At 44.9% G+C, this 15,275-nt stretch overlaps 1 protein-coding gene across 1 annotated transcript in view; it reads right to left on the bottom strand.

Annotated features, from left to right (window-relative positions):
* norpA (no receptor potential A) overlaps window positions 1-15,275 on the bottom strand; it is a 553,315-nt gene that overhangs the window by 73,131 nt on the left and 464,909 nt on the right. The window contains exon 30 of the mRNA XM_075865873.1: window positions 4,243-4,370. Coding sequence (XP_075721988.1) covers window positions 4,243-4,370 — 128 coding nt within the window. The remainder of the gene's footprint in view (window positions 1-4,242; window positions 4,371-15,275) is intronic.

The raw sequence follows: 15,275 nt of genomic DNA, 5'->3' as shown, positions 1-15,275 counted from the left end.
TATGCAAGCTTATAGAGCATATAGTATTAAAACACAAAACCGCATACGCTGAACACCACTGCATTTTATCTCCATGTCAGCATGGTTTTCGTAGAAGGCACTCAACAGTAACACTAGTTGAATTATTGCATGACGTGTCGCTGGCTATTGACAGAGACAAATAGACTTAGTACTGCTAGATTTTACCTAGGCATTTGACTGCGTGCTTAATAGAAAGCTAGTCTTGAAACTTTTTTTCATTTTGGGTAACAGTCCTATTGTTCGTTGGATACAGGACTACTTAACTATTGGCAACAGTTTGTGCAAATTCATGATGCAGCATCCTCATCACAACCCTTCACATCAGGGTACCGCAGGGCAGTGTTCTCACACCTGTGTTATTTCATTTGTACATAAATGATTTACCGTCTGTAAGCAATGTAACATTCTGACACTTTGCAGATGACTGCATCTTATATCGTGAAATAAAATTCATAATCATATAAAGAGACACTTAACAAAGCCCTAAGCCGTGTTCTTTAATGGTGCCAGGAATCGCAAGTGAAGATTAACATAAAAAAGTCTGCAGTACTCTCAGTAACTCGTAAAAGGTGAAATCTGACTTCAACTACACAATCAACGGCATTACAATTCAACAGGTTAAAGCACACAAATACTTTGGACTGACACACTCACACGATCTCAGGTGCGAAATCCACATGAAAAACATCACTTCATCAGCCCTAAAAAGGCTTTTTGTTCTTAGACATCGACTGCGACTCGCACCATCTAAAACAAAGCTACTGGCCTTCACTACACTAATTCAACCAAAGCTAGAATATGCCATAGTCGCGTGGTTTCTCATACCAAAACACTTCTATTTCAACTAGCAGGCATACAATAGAAAGCGATTCGCTTTGTGTTCAACAAATACAAGAGTACAGATTCACCAACAGAACTGCTAAAGGCCCCGCCACGGTAGTCTAAGGTACTCGGCTGCTGACCTGCAGATTGCGGGATCAAATCCCGGCTGTGGCGGCTGCATTTCCGATGGAGGCGGAAATGTTGGAGGCCCGTGTACTCAAACTTGGGTGCACGTTAAAGAACCCCAGGTGGTCCAAATTTCCGGAGCCCTCCACTACGGCGTCTCTCATATTCATATGGTGGTTTTGGGACGCTAAACCCCACAAATAAATCAGAACTGCTAAAGCAAGCTGGATTACTAACCATAAAAAACAGAGCTAAAGTAGCGAGACTAAAGTTTCTATTCCAATGCATGAATGGAGACATTAAGATTGATAAAAAACCAAGTTCATCTAATTAAACACTACAAGACCGAAGAGATAGATACACTCCCAAACATTGACTGAATACTCAACCAACACAAACTGTCTAAAAAACTCTTATTTTCCTTAAGCAATAAGAGAATAGAATGAACTAGATAAATCAATAACTAATACAAAGTCCATAAATGCATTTGTGACATCATTACAAAACGCTCTCATTACCATGTAATTGCAATAGCCCTTTCATCTTTGTACTTTTTGTATTCAAAATTTGCTCTAGTAGTCTTCTCAATGCATCTACGCAATACAAGCATCACGCAATTTTTTCTCCTCATCTTATGGTTACACGTATACCTACGATGTCTTTTTGCTTATGATGCGAAGTACTTCAATTTTCAGTACTTAAGCCACACTGGTTCGCAGTAGACGTTATTTGGATGATATGCAGAGTGCCTAGTACTAAGGAACTATGTATTGCGCATTTCTTTTTCTTGTTGTTTTTTTACTACTATTGTATGTGAAACTGTGTTCCTCCTGCAATGATCCCGAATGAGATTGGCAGTGTTGTAAAATAAATAAATAAATATGATGAGTCAAAAAGTACTCCCTTGTCCAAAGCTACAGACATGCTGTATAACGAAATCGATAGTTGGACAAAAACCTGCCTTGCCAAGAGCAGACTTGAAGACTATTAAAAGAAGATGCTAATTATGATAAAAGCAAATAATAGCAAGAAAGTCGTTTCAGCCCCCGTGCAGGAGCCTAGTTCACATGCGAAAAATCAGTGAGTGCTGATTTTTCAATTCTGGACAAGTCTCTCGTATGGAGGCTGAAACACCTTGCTTTTATTTGCTTTTATCGCAGTCAGCCTCTTGTTTTAATTCTCGTAACGCTAAACAATGACTCAAGTTTGCCCACTCTTTTTCTATCGGGGATCAGGGACAGCAGGATCCAGGTGACTGTTCAGCCCCAACTTTTCCTCCCGGAGCTTTGGTCTAGCTTCGTATACCTGCTACCACACCTGGCCGCTCCGCAAAACTTTTCACCAAATACCTCAGACCACAATGCATTGTGCATAGCGAATGTCCTCTGTGAACCTCCTTGTGGAGCCAATCACGCCAACAACAGATCTATGCTATCGCAGCGGCGAACTTGTGCTCATCTCTCGCCTGAAGCCGCACTACGGCCCAATAGTTGTTTCTTCACCCTAAGCCACCAGGATGGCACTATTTTCTGCGGGGGGCAATGATAATTAAAAAGAGCAGCCTTAGGAGAATCACTCTGCGCCTCAACAGCACTGCCATCGGCATGAGCTCGTAGTTTCTGTGCTTCACCAGACACAGCTGATCGCTGCCCGTCCTCCCACATTCTCTGCAAATAAATTTCTTAGCGTGTGGTGCTAAGAAAGCTTGCAACTTTGTCTGTCCACTGAAGTTGCAAGCCATTATGCTAAGACATGCCCTAAAACCTTCAATCACTTTTCGTACAGGAGAGCTGAGCTATTGCTACGGCTTAATATAAGCAAAAGCCGCAGCGGCCCCTTGACGATGCTGCGTAGGCATGGTGGTCTGTGAAAAACGAAAGGTAATGTGTCACCCATCTGCACCCTAGCACTAGGCAAACATTAGGTTCAAAGTGAAATGGAAGTGAATAGCAATTTTAATAAATAAGTCCAAAATGAACTTATGTCACATAAAAAAATGAGCATATTTGCCGTTACCTTACTAACCTGCACCATATTCTTAAATTTGGAAACAAAGCATGTGCGAATGTCCTTATTTTTTGGCTCAAAGGAAAGTGGAAGCAACTTGGAATAGTAGCAGGATTTGATTTTTGGTAGAATTCAACCTATAAAATATGTTATTTTGAAATTGACTATACTTAACAGTATATAAGCAAGTATAACTAAATTTTAAGCTTAAAGAAAAAAATATTCACACCATCTTCCCAAAGGGAATCCTAATGGGATGCGAAGCAGCAGCGCTGAGCACGGCTAGTGTCAAGGGTTGACTGGCGCTAACACGTGTGCTAAGTTTTGCGAGCGGTGAAGAGAATGAAGCGAGAGAGATGTGCCACATACAGACATGTTTCAATTCGTAAGTTAGGTGTGCATCAAGTTTATTGCGCATAAACCGAAGAGTCCGCGGTGTAGCGAGCCGTAGTAGCGGCAGGTGTTGAGGAGGAACAGATGAGGCAGCAGCTGCGGGTGCTGCAGCAAGTGCGCGGCAGGCGTGGGAAAGAGTGATGTTAGCAAGCACTGCAAGGGGAGTGTGACGTCAAGACGCAAGTGTGGCGTAATCTACTTGGCACCGCTCCAACACCTGTGGCAAATAGAGCGCGTTACGGCACGTTCCTACGAACGCATAGAGAGACAGCGTTACACAAGCTAGTTAAAGAGCTGCTTCGCATCTAAAAGACGAATCAATGTGAGAGTAATAGTATATTCAATTAACGTTTGAGGGGGGCTTCATGGCTGTGCAGAAATCCCTTGGATAGATGTTTCTTGGCATAGCAGTCCTAAACGGCAGTGAAATCACCGTTACAAGAAGTGACATGCAGTTTATGTCAATTTGTTCATTTCGAATGCTGAAATTTCAAATAATTTATATTAGTGTCGAAGCGAATTCAACTTCTGTAATACTCATTCGAATATTTGCACACAACTATCTGCACCTACAGTTGGCACCACACTCTAGAAAGTACACTAACGGTGCCTTTGTGAGAGAAATAAAACTGTTGCACCTACTTTGTTTGGGCAGCCGACTACTGTAATTCTCATTTGAATATTTGCACGCACCTATTTGCACCCACAGTTCGCATCACACTTAAGGGGCTGCACTCCCGGTGCCATTGCGGGAGAAATTAAATTGTTGCACCTGCTTCATTCGGGCAGTCAGTTGTGGACGTGTGCACTTTTATGCGAAATATTGTGAAGAAAGAAACAAATGATGCCGTGAGGATCAAAAAAGGCCCTCACATGCTGCTTGTCCTTGTGGTGCTTCTTTCGTAATCCCTCGAGCTCTTTCATCTGCTTGCGACGCAGCTTGATGTACTCTTTCTCTGCCCGCAGTGCCTCAGCCGTGATGGCTTCCACCCGCCACTCCTCTGCAAAAAGGTCGTGCAAGATGCTTAAGCTGATATTTCAGTATACTGTATTTTTGGATCCATCTGAAAAACAAGGACACATTTACACACACTAAACCGCATACACAACAAATAAACCTAAGTTGCTAGAGCTCTTTTGTTGATAATTTTGGGTGGCTGTGTCCTTATTTTTGGCGTAGCAGTCCTAAACTGCAATGAAATCACCACCAGTGAGAGTTACATGTAGTTTATATATGTTTATTCATTTGTTAAGAATTCTGAGGTTTCAAATAATTTAAATTTATTTTGAAGTGATTTCACATAAGTGAATCTTAAAATTTTGAGATCTGAACTATAAAAGTATGAATGGCGATAAATTTGGTAAACTTGCACATATTTTCCATGGCTGCTACAATGCATTTATGGTTGACGTATTGAAGTGACAACAAAAATAAGGAACAGTAAACAACAAACACAAAAAAGTAGGTTATAGAAGTTCAATTTGCATTTATTTTAGAAGAAACTGCTGATGAGTATTGGGAGAAGTAATACAAAACTGCCTCCTTTCTGAAAAGGGCTGCTCTCATAATGAAGCTGTAAAGAAAGGATCCTTACCAGAAACAGGGTTGCAGGAAGACAGAAATACGATTTGAAGCAATTTTTCATGGCAGAGAAATGTTGCTTCTCGAGAAGAAAAACACAACTTTGTACCAGGTTACGAAGAAAAAACCAGCATTTTTCAGCACCAGATCTCCAATTCGGAGAGTATAACAAAGAGAGCTGACTTTAAGAACAAGAAATTTGCCATGAGCTTACTGTGCATGTGAGTTCTATTACGTCTACAAAAGCAGTGTGTTGGATCACACGAGAGGGCGATCAATGACCAGATCCGCATAGAGCACTTGCACTGCCTGTCAAATGCATACCTGCCAGCCTGGCAACTTCAAAATTCAAGAAATTTATAAAGCAAGGGCATAGGAGGTGGCAAAATAAAACACATATGAACTGGCGCCCGATTGTATCTATTATTTCTCAGGGCCACGGTAATGTCACAAAAAGATATGAATGAATGTTGGTGAATTTTATAGACACCAATGATTACACAAGTATTCATATTTATATCGTTTGTGAAGGCATCTGTTTTTAAAGAACAAAATGTGCTATGTCTCAAAGCAGCTACGCTTGGACACTAATAAAGAAAAGAAACAGCCATCATAGACCCCCCTCTCCAGTCAGCAGCGTCGTCGTGTTCACGAGAGAATCACAATCCAGTGGGTCAAAGCATGTCACGAAGTGACACTGGCTAGTAGAGGTGTCCTTCGGCAGAAAAAAGCTACTTTTCTGCTTTTTTTTTCTTGAGCTGTATCTGAGTATAACAGCCCAACCAAATCTCAGTATGCTTTTTCACACGATCCTAGTGTATCTCAAAGAAAGTCACTTAAATGTTTGCATGTGAGAGAACAAGGCCAGAAAATTTTAGAACCTTTGCCCTGTATTCTTTCCTTTCATGACCCTGTATTCTTTCCTTTCGTGACATGGTTAGGGTTGTTTTTTGGAGAGATATGGCCATGCCTGTGATAGTGAGCATGTTGCTCAGAATTTAGATGCCACTCAGGCAAACTGAGATAGTTCGCAGGCATGCCGTTGGCCAACGTTCTCTTTTTTTCGAACACCCTGATGGCACAGTGTCAACATGCTTTATGCGTAGCTTCCCCTGTAATCTTTGAATGTCCATGTAGAGCAGTGTTGCAGCCTGCCAGACAAAGGCACCCACTACAAAATATGCCCACACTTTTTCTGTGCAATTGTCTGTGGACTAGAATGAATGATGATGTTTGAAATGCAGGTGGCTAATATATCCTTTGGTGCATTCATGTTGTACAATTGCCCGCCGCGGTGGTCTAGCGACTAAACTACTTGGCTGCTGATCCCGCAGGTCACGGGATGAAATCCCAGCTGCAGCAGCTACATTTTCAATGAAGGCGAAAATGCTGTAGGCACATGTGCTCAGATTAGGGTGCACGTTAAAGAAACCCAGGTGGTCGAAATTTCCGGAGCCCTCTACTGCAGTGTCTCTCATAATCATATGGTGGTTTTGGGACGTTAAACCCCCTGTATCAATCAATCAATGTTGCACAATTGGTGCAGCATGATGCAATTTCAAAAAACTTCATGGTGTTTGCAATGAAGAAAATCGAAGAAAATGTACCCCTATCACCACCGATGATGTCCTCACAGCTTTTCCTGCTTTCGGAACGTTAAGCCTCCTCCGCTCCCCACTGACCATGAAAGATGGTATTTGACAAGTTGGTTGGCATGGGTCTCTTCACAAGCTTTCCCAGTCTGTGGGTAGAAGGGCTTGAGTGTATTCGCACCCACATGTCTGCAGATGTGGAATGCACTATTTCGCCTTGGTGAGATGAGATGCCTCTTGCAGCGTCACCGAGTACGTGGGTTTCACGATGACCTTTTTCCAATGTCATGGCTCAGTCTCACTGATCATAGTGCTGCCTCTGGACCCACCAAGCATGTTGCTGGTGCTGCCGTGCAGTATCCATGATCTCTGCCAAACAGGACTTATGTTCTGCAGCAAATGCATGAGATGCCGATGCGGCAGGCTCACCATCTGGCTTGTCTTCAGTGGGTTGCCACAAGGTTCGGAGCTCACGGCGACAGTAGAGGAGGGCTGGGTGTATTCAGTAGCAGCACTTATGTCAGTTCACATTGCAAAAGCAATCCCACAGATGTGTTGGTCCCAGCTTCTGTGGGCATGAAGTTCACACAAAGGCACTACTTCACGGTGCCATTGTGCTGCTCAACCATCTGTTCAGCTGACTTGTAGGGCAGTATGAAGGTCCAAACACTTCCTTTGCCTAAGCAGATTCTTCCATAACCTATCAAAAGGGCTTCCTTTTATCGCTAGAAAAAGCAAGAGATACCCAATGTCTGTAGGTGAACTTTTCCACACAGCTGGCTATTTGCTGTGTTGTTGCTGCCCAAGGAGGGAAGAGCTCAATGAATTTGGTGAATTTGTCAACAATGACCAGCTAATGCTTGTGCCCCTGAAGGCTCATACATAACAGTCCCATCAACTCAGCACTAAATTATTATACTGGTGCTGCAGGCCATTGGCTTGCCTTATAGGGCCCCTGAACCACCGATGGACGCTTGCGTGCTCCTCTCTGTGCGTTTCCCCTAACAGCTGGCATAACATCAACTGATGCTGTGTGCAATACAAATGACGCAGTATACAAGGGATGCTCTCATTGGGCGAAAGAAAGCCTGTTTTCTGCTAGCAGATGCACGTGCTTGTTGCGTTTCCATCACAGACCTTGAGGAAGGGCACTAGAAGAGGTGATCAAATAAGCCGATGAATGCAGCCTAGCGAAACAAAGAGCAAAACAAAGAAATCCGCAAAACTCTACCAGCATTTACTGCAAACTCATACACAACTGCAACTCCATCAGAATTTTGGCCTCTTGGTGGTTCAAGGGTTGTTTATGTCCCTGGGATTCGCAACGCTGTGATTTCGTTCTTTGACAGACCGAGAAACCATGGACATACTTGAACATGTCGTTGCTCATGCCTAACCACATAAACTTCCCTCTGATATGCCACAGTGTCTTATAGAATTCTGCATGAGCACTTGTTAGGTGGTCATGTGCCATTTGCAGGACCAAGGGGCAAAGGTGAGTAGGCAAGTACGCTACAGCATGGTCGCTGCGACATTGTACCAAAAGTTCTGATGACTTTGGATGGGACGTGGGTGCCAGGTCTTCCACACAATAAGTTTCAACAGTGTCTTTCTGCAGGTATTCTCCCTCGATAGTGCTCTATGTCACACAAAAGACCATCAGATTGTTCTTCCTGTGCTAGTTTTTTCACACTAGATAAAACACAGATCCTCAGTGGTGGTGGTCAGAAGGCAGCTGTCAAACATGACAGAGCCTACATCAGTGCCCAACTTGAGAGGCAAAAGGCTCCGAGGCAGGCTGTCAACTGCTGTCTTGAGTCTGGCTCAGCAAGTTCCAGGCTTGGGACATCAGCAGGGATGTTGGCCTTCCCGTGACAGTGCTAAATTATGCACTGAAACCCTTGAAGGCATAGCACCCAGCGCCACACACGAGGAGTGGCCTGCTCAGCAGTGAACATCCCGGCCAATGACACTATGATCACAGTGCCCTTCACATTCTGTCTATTCCAAACGAGATGTAATGTCTCCACAGCCCATACAAAGGCCAAACACTACCACTCCTGGACTGTGCAATTACGCTCCAAATTCGACAAGCCTCTCCTGATGAATGAAACTGGCTTCAAAATGTTATCCTGACACTGGAGCAGTGCAGCTATACCAACAATACTGGCATCTTGCCATCTGTTTCAACTACAAATGGTGTGTGGTTCAGAACTGCATCTGTTGCCAGCACTGCTCGGAGAGTTGCAAAAGACCGTTCTTCAATGCTTGTTCCCTGCCATTTCTGTTGCTGCTTGATCAAGTTGGTCAATGGCTTAGTAGCGAAAGAAAATTGTGGAAGAAAGTTCTGTAATTTCAGTCAAGACCAGAAATGCCTGCAGTTGCTTCATGTTGGATGGCCATGGGTACCGTGCCCCTGCACCCACCTTCTCTGGGTCTGGTCAGTACTCCCCTGAAGAAACAACATGATCAAGGTGTTACAATGTTGGCTCAAATGCAGCGCCCCTACGCGAGGCTGATAGTTGTGTTGAGCTGTGTAAGCCTGGCACAGTGGGAGGGGGGGGGGGGGGGTGACCATTTTGGAAGCAATAAAAACAGTTCGTTCTGGGCAAAGGGCTCAACATGTTCTCATGTTCTTTGCAGGCCTGATGGCCTACTGTTCACGGTAGTCAGTATCACCTGATTCTACACATGTAACAACTGGCGATGAGCATGAAAGAAAGTTTCATGTGTCTTCGTTCCCGCACCGCTCTGCCATCTGTTCAACATGCCAAGTTTCGGCAACCTCGAGCCGTTCGAAAAGGGAGGAGACGACTGGCCCTGTTACGTGGACCGGCTCCAAGCATTTTTCCTGGCGAATGATGTCGCCCCAGACAAGCGTACTGCCGTGTTCATCAGCTGCTGCAGGCAGGAAACGTATGCTTTACTCCGCAATTCGGTCAAGCCTGCCAAGCCCAGTGACAAGACGCTGGACGAGATTCTTCAAGTTCTTAGAAGCCATTATTGTCCGAAGCCCTCTGCCGCCGTGCAGCATTTTCATGTCAACTCGCGCGTTAGCGCGGAATGGGAATCCCTCAGCAATTTCATCGCATCACTAAAAAGCCTGTCCGAGCACTGCAACTTCGGGGCTAACTTGAAAACATGCTCTGCGACCGCGTCATGTGTGGCATAAACAACGTGGATGTTCAAACAAGACTTCTGGAAAAACCGGACCTCACCTTCGACGACGCTGTGCAGACCGCCCTGGCAATGGAAGCAGCAAAAAGGGACGCAGGTGAGATAGCGCAAGCGAACACAGGCAGCGCTTTCTTGACTCACCGTGTCTCGTCAGATTCTGGGGGCATCACCTGCTACCGCTGCGGGGACGGACATCTTGCATCAAAATGCAAGCATGTGAAGACAATCTGCAATTACTGGCACAAATGAGACCATTTGGCAAACGTGTGCAATTCGAGACGAAGGGACAGCCAAGCCCAAAGCAACAGTCCTACCAAGGCTCGTTCGTTCCCGGCTTGCAGTTAACCGTCATCGAGTAACAACCATCGTGTTATTACTGTACGCAAGCAGGACGCCGCTACCACTTCATCTTACAAAGTTTTTGACATGTGGCCGGTCGACTACGTCATGCCGCCTCCGCCTTTCACCGTCACTGTTGACGTTTGCGGCAAGCCGCTCCGCATGGCAGTGGACAAGGGGGCAAGTGTCTCTGTCATGGCCAAGTCGCGTATTTTTTAGTTTTTGCCTTCGGTTCCTGTGCAGTCGTCGCAAGTGCTTCTGCAAAGCTATTCCGGGAAACTAAAAAAGGTTCAGGACAAAGCTGACATCAGTGTGAAGTTTCATGGCAGGGAGGCCGACCTACCTATTTTTCTGACTGGAGACAGATCGCTCAGTTCTGAATTCAAATTCTGAATTCAGACTCAAAGATTAGGACGGTAAGAAACAAAGTTCAGACCACGAAATTCATGTTCAATTTTTATGCTACACATTCAGCTGGCCCAAGAACAAATGTAATTCATGGCAAAAATGCATACTTGTTTTTATTGTGACCATCCTCACCGAGTGAACTGTATTGTAAGTGTATGCTCGGTGGGATACAACATGTCAGCATCACAATTTTTTTCTTAATAAATGCATCTATTAACATCTGATGCCATTTTATGTCACCGAATTTCATGTGCAGTCTATTAGTCACACCTGTGTTTTGTGACACCAAAAATGATCATGTCACAATAACCGTCAAAGTCTACCATTAAACAGTTACTTTAATAACTTTAGAGGCGAAGCTCCTTAGGGTGTGGGCCTGTCGATCCTCCGATAGTGTATGTAGCCACCTGTGGCACATACCCGAAAGAGCGGTCCTTAGAATGTCCACTGGATCGGGGCACTTGTATATGACGAATACATGATGAAAAGATGTGATAAGGCTGTACTTGGAGTGTTCACTAGATAGACGGACGGACAGATGGACATACAGACAGAGGGGCAGACGCACGGACGGCCAGGCAGACAGAGGGACGGCCACACGAACAGATGTACGGACGAACGGACAGACAGAAGAAGGGACGCACCGATGCGCCGACGGTCACTCAGATGGAAGGACACACAGACAGACGCATGCATGGGCGGAAGCAAGAACAAATGGGCAGACAAAAGCATCGACGGTCTGATGAACGCTTCGCTCCACCAATCATCATACGCTCCGTGGATATGCTGCGATTCTTTTTTTATTTCGTTTTCATGCCTGACCCGTTTACTGAAAGTGCGTGCGTACCGTAATTACTCATATCTAACGTGCACCTTTTTCCAGTTAGGCGAGTTCATGAATCACATGCACGTTAGAATCGAGTATGAAAAAAAAAAATGAATATGGTCATTCTATTGCCATCAGCATTTCAAAAATGGCCGCCACCTACATGCGTCCGTATGGCGCGTCGGCCATTTCGACCATTGTGTTTCTTATGCGCAACACTTTGTACGTGTGCTGAGGAGTTCGTCATCTAGTAGTGCATCAACATTGACGGCATGGAAGGGCCGACTCCAAAAACTCGACGAGTGCACCACGATGCCGCTTTTAAGAGAAAACTGATCGCGTGAGCAAAAACGGACGAAAATCGGGCCGCATCGCGGTTGTTCAGAGTTCCCAAAACATGCGTGCGGGACTGGCGGAAACAAAAGCAGAAGATTGTCGACAGCAAAGCTTCACATAAAGGCTTCAGGGCCATTCTACGCGTTTCCCACACTGCCACAACGCACGTGCCGGGACCCCTACTGCATGCAAGTGGGGATCAAATAAGCCAATTGGCGACGCTGCAGAGGGTGAAAGAGCGTTGCCGATTGGCTTATTTGTCCCCCGCTTGCGTGTGGCAGGGGTCCCGCCACATGCGTTGCAGCTGTGCGGATACAGCATGTAAAGGTTATCAGTGGATCACAGCAGGGTCGGATTGCGCAAATAGAAGAGCTGCTCGTCGAGTATGTGCTTGAGCAGCGAGCGGCACAGCGGCCTGTAACGACAGAACTGCTCCAAGTTTTTCCTATTTTCGTTGCGCACTCACCGCGGCATGTCGTCCCCCACTGGGCGTCCCGACAGAACAGCAAGTCCCAGAGATCGAAACACGCCTCACTTGTTTGTGTTGATGATGATGGCTGGATTGATGGATGGATGGATGGATGGATGTGGCTGTACCCTTTAGATCGAGCGGCGGCTAACGCCACCTAGCCGTAATACTTAGTGAACTAACCATTAGATTTATCTTTTTTTTCCCTTTAAATATTGAGGTTGAGGATTCGTATTTCGCAGTGAAGGGTTTAATTTTCGCTCGTCCCTTGAATTTAGCCACCAATCAGATAACCTCCTTCTAGTTAAATCTACCCGCTTAATGTCTATTTTGCCCTCCCTGTCCCTAAACCCAAGTGCTTTGAAAAACTCTGTGCCATCATCCTGAACTATAAGGTGAAGCCCTTTACAAAACATTATCAAGTGTTCGCCAGTTGCTTCTTCCTCTCCACACGCACTGCATACCGTGTCTACCCCTTCGTATTTGGCCCGATATGTCTTGGTTTGCAATATCCCCGTCCTGGCCTCAAACAGTAGAGAACTACCCCGAGTATTCTCATAGATCCTTTCCTTGGCAATGTATTGCTTAAAAGTTCGATAGATCTCTAGTGCAGACTTCTGAACCATGCCAATTCTCCACATGTCAGTCTCCGTTTCCTTCACTTTCTTCTTAACCGATGATTCTTTTTGGTTTGGTTCCCTGCTGTTCTTTAAGTACTTAGCAGTCAAATCTGGTTCGCTTCTTCAATTTTGTATTGACATTCTTCATGTACAAGTAGCTGAATACCTTCCTAGCCCAACGCTCCTCCCCCCTTTCTCTCATGCGCTTCTCAAACTTTATCTTGCTGCTAGCTTCCATGCCCTCATTTGATATCCATCCCGTATCACCTTGTACTCCCTGATTTGGTGTATTCCCGTGAGCTCCTAAAGCAAGCCTACCTATTCCACGTTGCTTAATTTCTAATCTTGCTTGAACTTCTGATCTCATGCACAAGACCGCATTGCCGAGCGTTAGACCAGGAATCATGACCCCTTTCCATATTCCTCTCACAACATCATACCTATTGTAATTCCGCAGTGCCCTGTTTTTCATCACTGCTGCATTCCTGTTACCTTTAGTCGTCGCGTATATTTCGTGTTCCCTTAGGTACTCGGTTCCTTTGCTTATCCATACGCCCAGATATTTGTATTTACCTGTTATCTCTAGCGTGACCTCCTGTACTCTAAGCTCACTACCTTTGTTATCATTAAAAATCATGGCTGCTGATTTTTCTTTACTGAATCTAAAATCTAGCCTATCTCCCTCATTACCGCAGATGTCCGTCAATCTCTGCAAATCTTCCTTGTTGTCGGCCATTAGCACTATATCATCTGTGTACATTAATGCTGGTAGTGCCTGATCAATGACTTTTCCTTGTTCGACTAAAGAGAGGTTGAAGCCAAGTCCACTTCCCTCTAATTTGGCCTTTGGCTTTAATCCTTGTAGGTACATCATGAATAACAAGAGTGACAGCGGACACCCCTGTCTAAGTCCCCGTTTCACCTCTGTGGGCTTGGATACCTGTTTTTCTCACTTTATAACTACCTTGTTACTTTTATAGATTTCCTTTAATATATTAGTCACTCAGTCTTCCACACCCAGTGTGTCTAGTATTCCCCACAAGTCCTCTTGAACCACGCTATCATACGCTCCCTTGATATCCAAAAATGTTAGCCATAAGTGCCCGAGTTCCTTTTCTGATATTTCGATGCACTGCGTCAGTGAGAACAGATTGTCTTCCAACCTCCTGTGTTTCCGAAACCCATTCTGCAGTTCCCCCAGCACCCCCTCATCCTCTATCAATGGCTGCAGTCTTTCCTTTATAATCTGCATCGCCAGCCTGTAGACCACTGATGTCACTGTTATAGGACGGTGTTTGTTTATGTCATCTTTGTCCCCCTTTCCTTTATAGATCATGCTCATCCTGCTAAGTTTCCATTCATCAGGGACTTCACCATCGATTATTGTTCTTCTCACTGCCTCTCTCAAAGTCTGTTTCGACTTCGGACCCAATGTCTTTATCAGCCTAATTGGAATGCCATCTGGGCCTGTTGATGTACTACTTGAAACCCTCTTCTCAGCCCTTTCCACGCTCATTGTGAAAATGGAGCCATTGTACCACTTGATCCATCCCTGTCTATTGTGGTGCATAAAGTACTTCTTTGTTGAAATTTTTCTGTCACCCTTGTTCTTATATATTCAATAGCTTCGTCCCCTTCTAGCCTAGCACCTTGGGCTGTAGTTGTAAAACTCTGCTCTAGGCTCGTCTCATTTCTTAGGGAGTTTAGATGGTTCCAAAATTTCGCAGCTCCCTTTCTATCTTTTTTATGTACTTCTGCCAGCCACTGAGCTCCCTTCCTTCTAATATTTTCATTGATCAGAAGGGATGCATCTGTTTTACAGCTTAGAAAGGTTGCCCATTTTCTTTCAACATCATCTGTCGGTTCACCCCGCTGCTTAGCATGTCTGTGTTCCCTAGAGGTTTCCTGACGTTTTGCTATGGCTCTCTTAACTTCCTCATCCCGCCAACTTTTGGGTTTGTGTCTTCTTTTCCGGGGTGACTTGTCACGCGTCTTAGCAAGCTCTAGCTCAAAGAGTCTAATTAGATTCGTGTATGTCCATACTGTCTTATTATCCTCCGTGATTACTTTCTCAATTTGTTTAGTGGCTATTTCAATTTGCCTTTCCGGATAAAAATTTTCCTGTAGTTGCTCATCTTGTCTCCTTCCCACTTTCACTGCTCTTCCAAAACTTAGCTTGATACTTTTGTGATCGCTACCCAGACTGTCCTGTCCGGTGCTTTGAGCACAGCACTTCCGGACGATGGGCGACGGCTTCCAAATCTGGAGAGCCGAGCGATCACGCGAAAACTACCATGCGACACGTCGTGCGAACGCCCTGTTTCATCGCTCATAGCATTGCTCGTCGCTGTCGCGTGCATTTTCGCGTTTATGAGGTTTAGCCTTAAGAAGTTGTTCGACAGCGACAAAGACTGACCTATTACGCAACTCATAACGCCGCCGTAGTGGTCACAGTTTCACCTGCATGTCTGGCTGTTTGACTTTGTGTTTTATCTTTCGAAACTTCAATGCATCATAACCCAAACACTTATTCTCAACGTGCGAAGGTTGACTCCTA

This window comes from Rhipicephalus microplus, chromosome 6 (genome assembly GCF_043290135.1).
Source record: "Rhipicephalus microplus isolate Deutch F79 chromosome 6, USDA_Rmic, whole genome shotgun sequence".
NCBI classification, from domain to species: Eukaryota; Metazoa; Arthropoda; class Arachnida; order Ixodida; family Ixodidae; genus Rhipicephalus; species Rhipicephalus microplus.
This window is presented reverse-complemented; position numbering and strand designations above follow the sequence as displayed.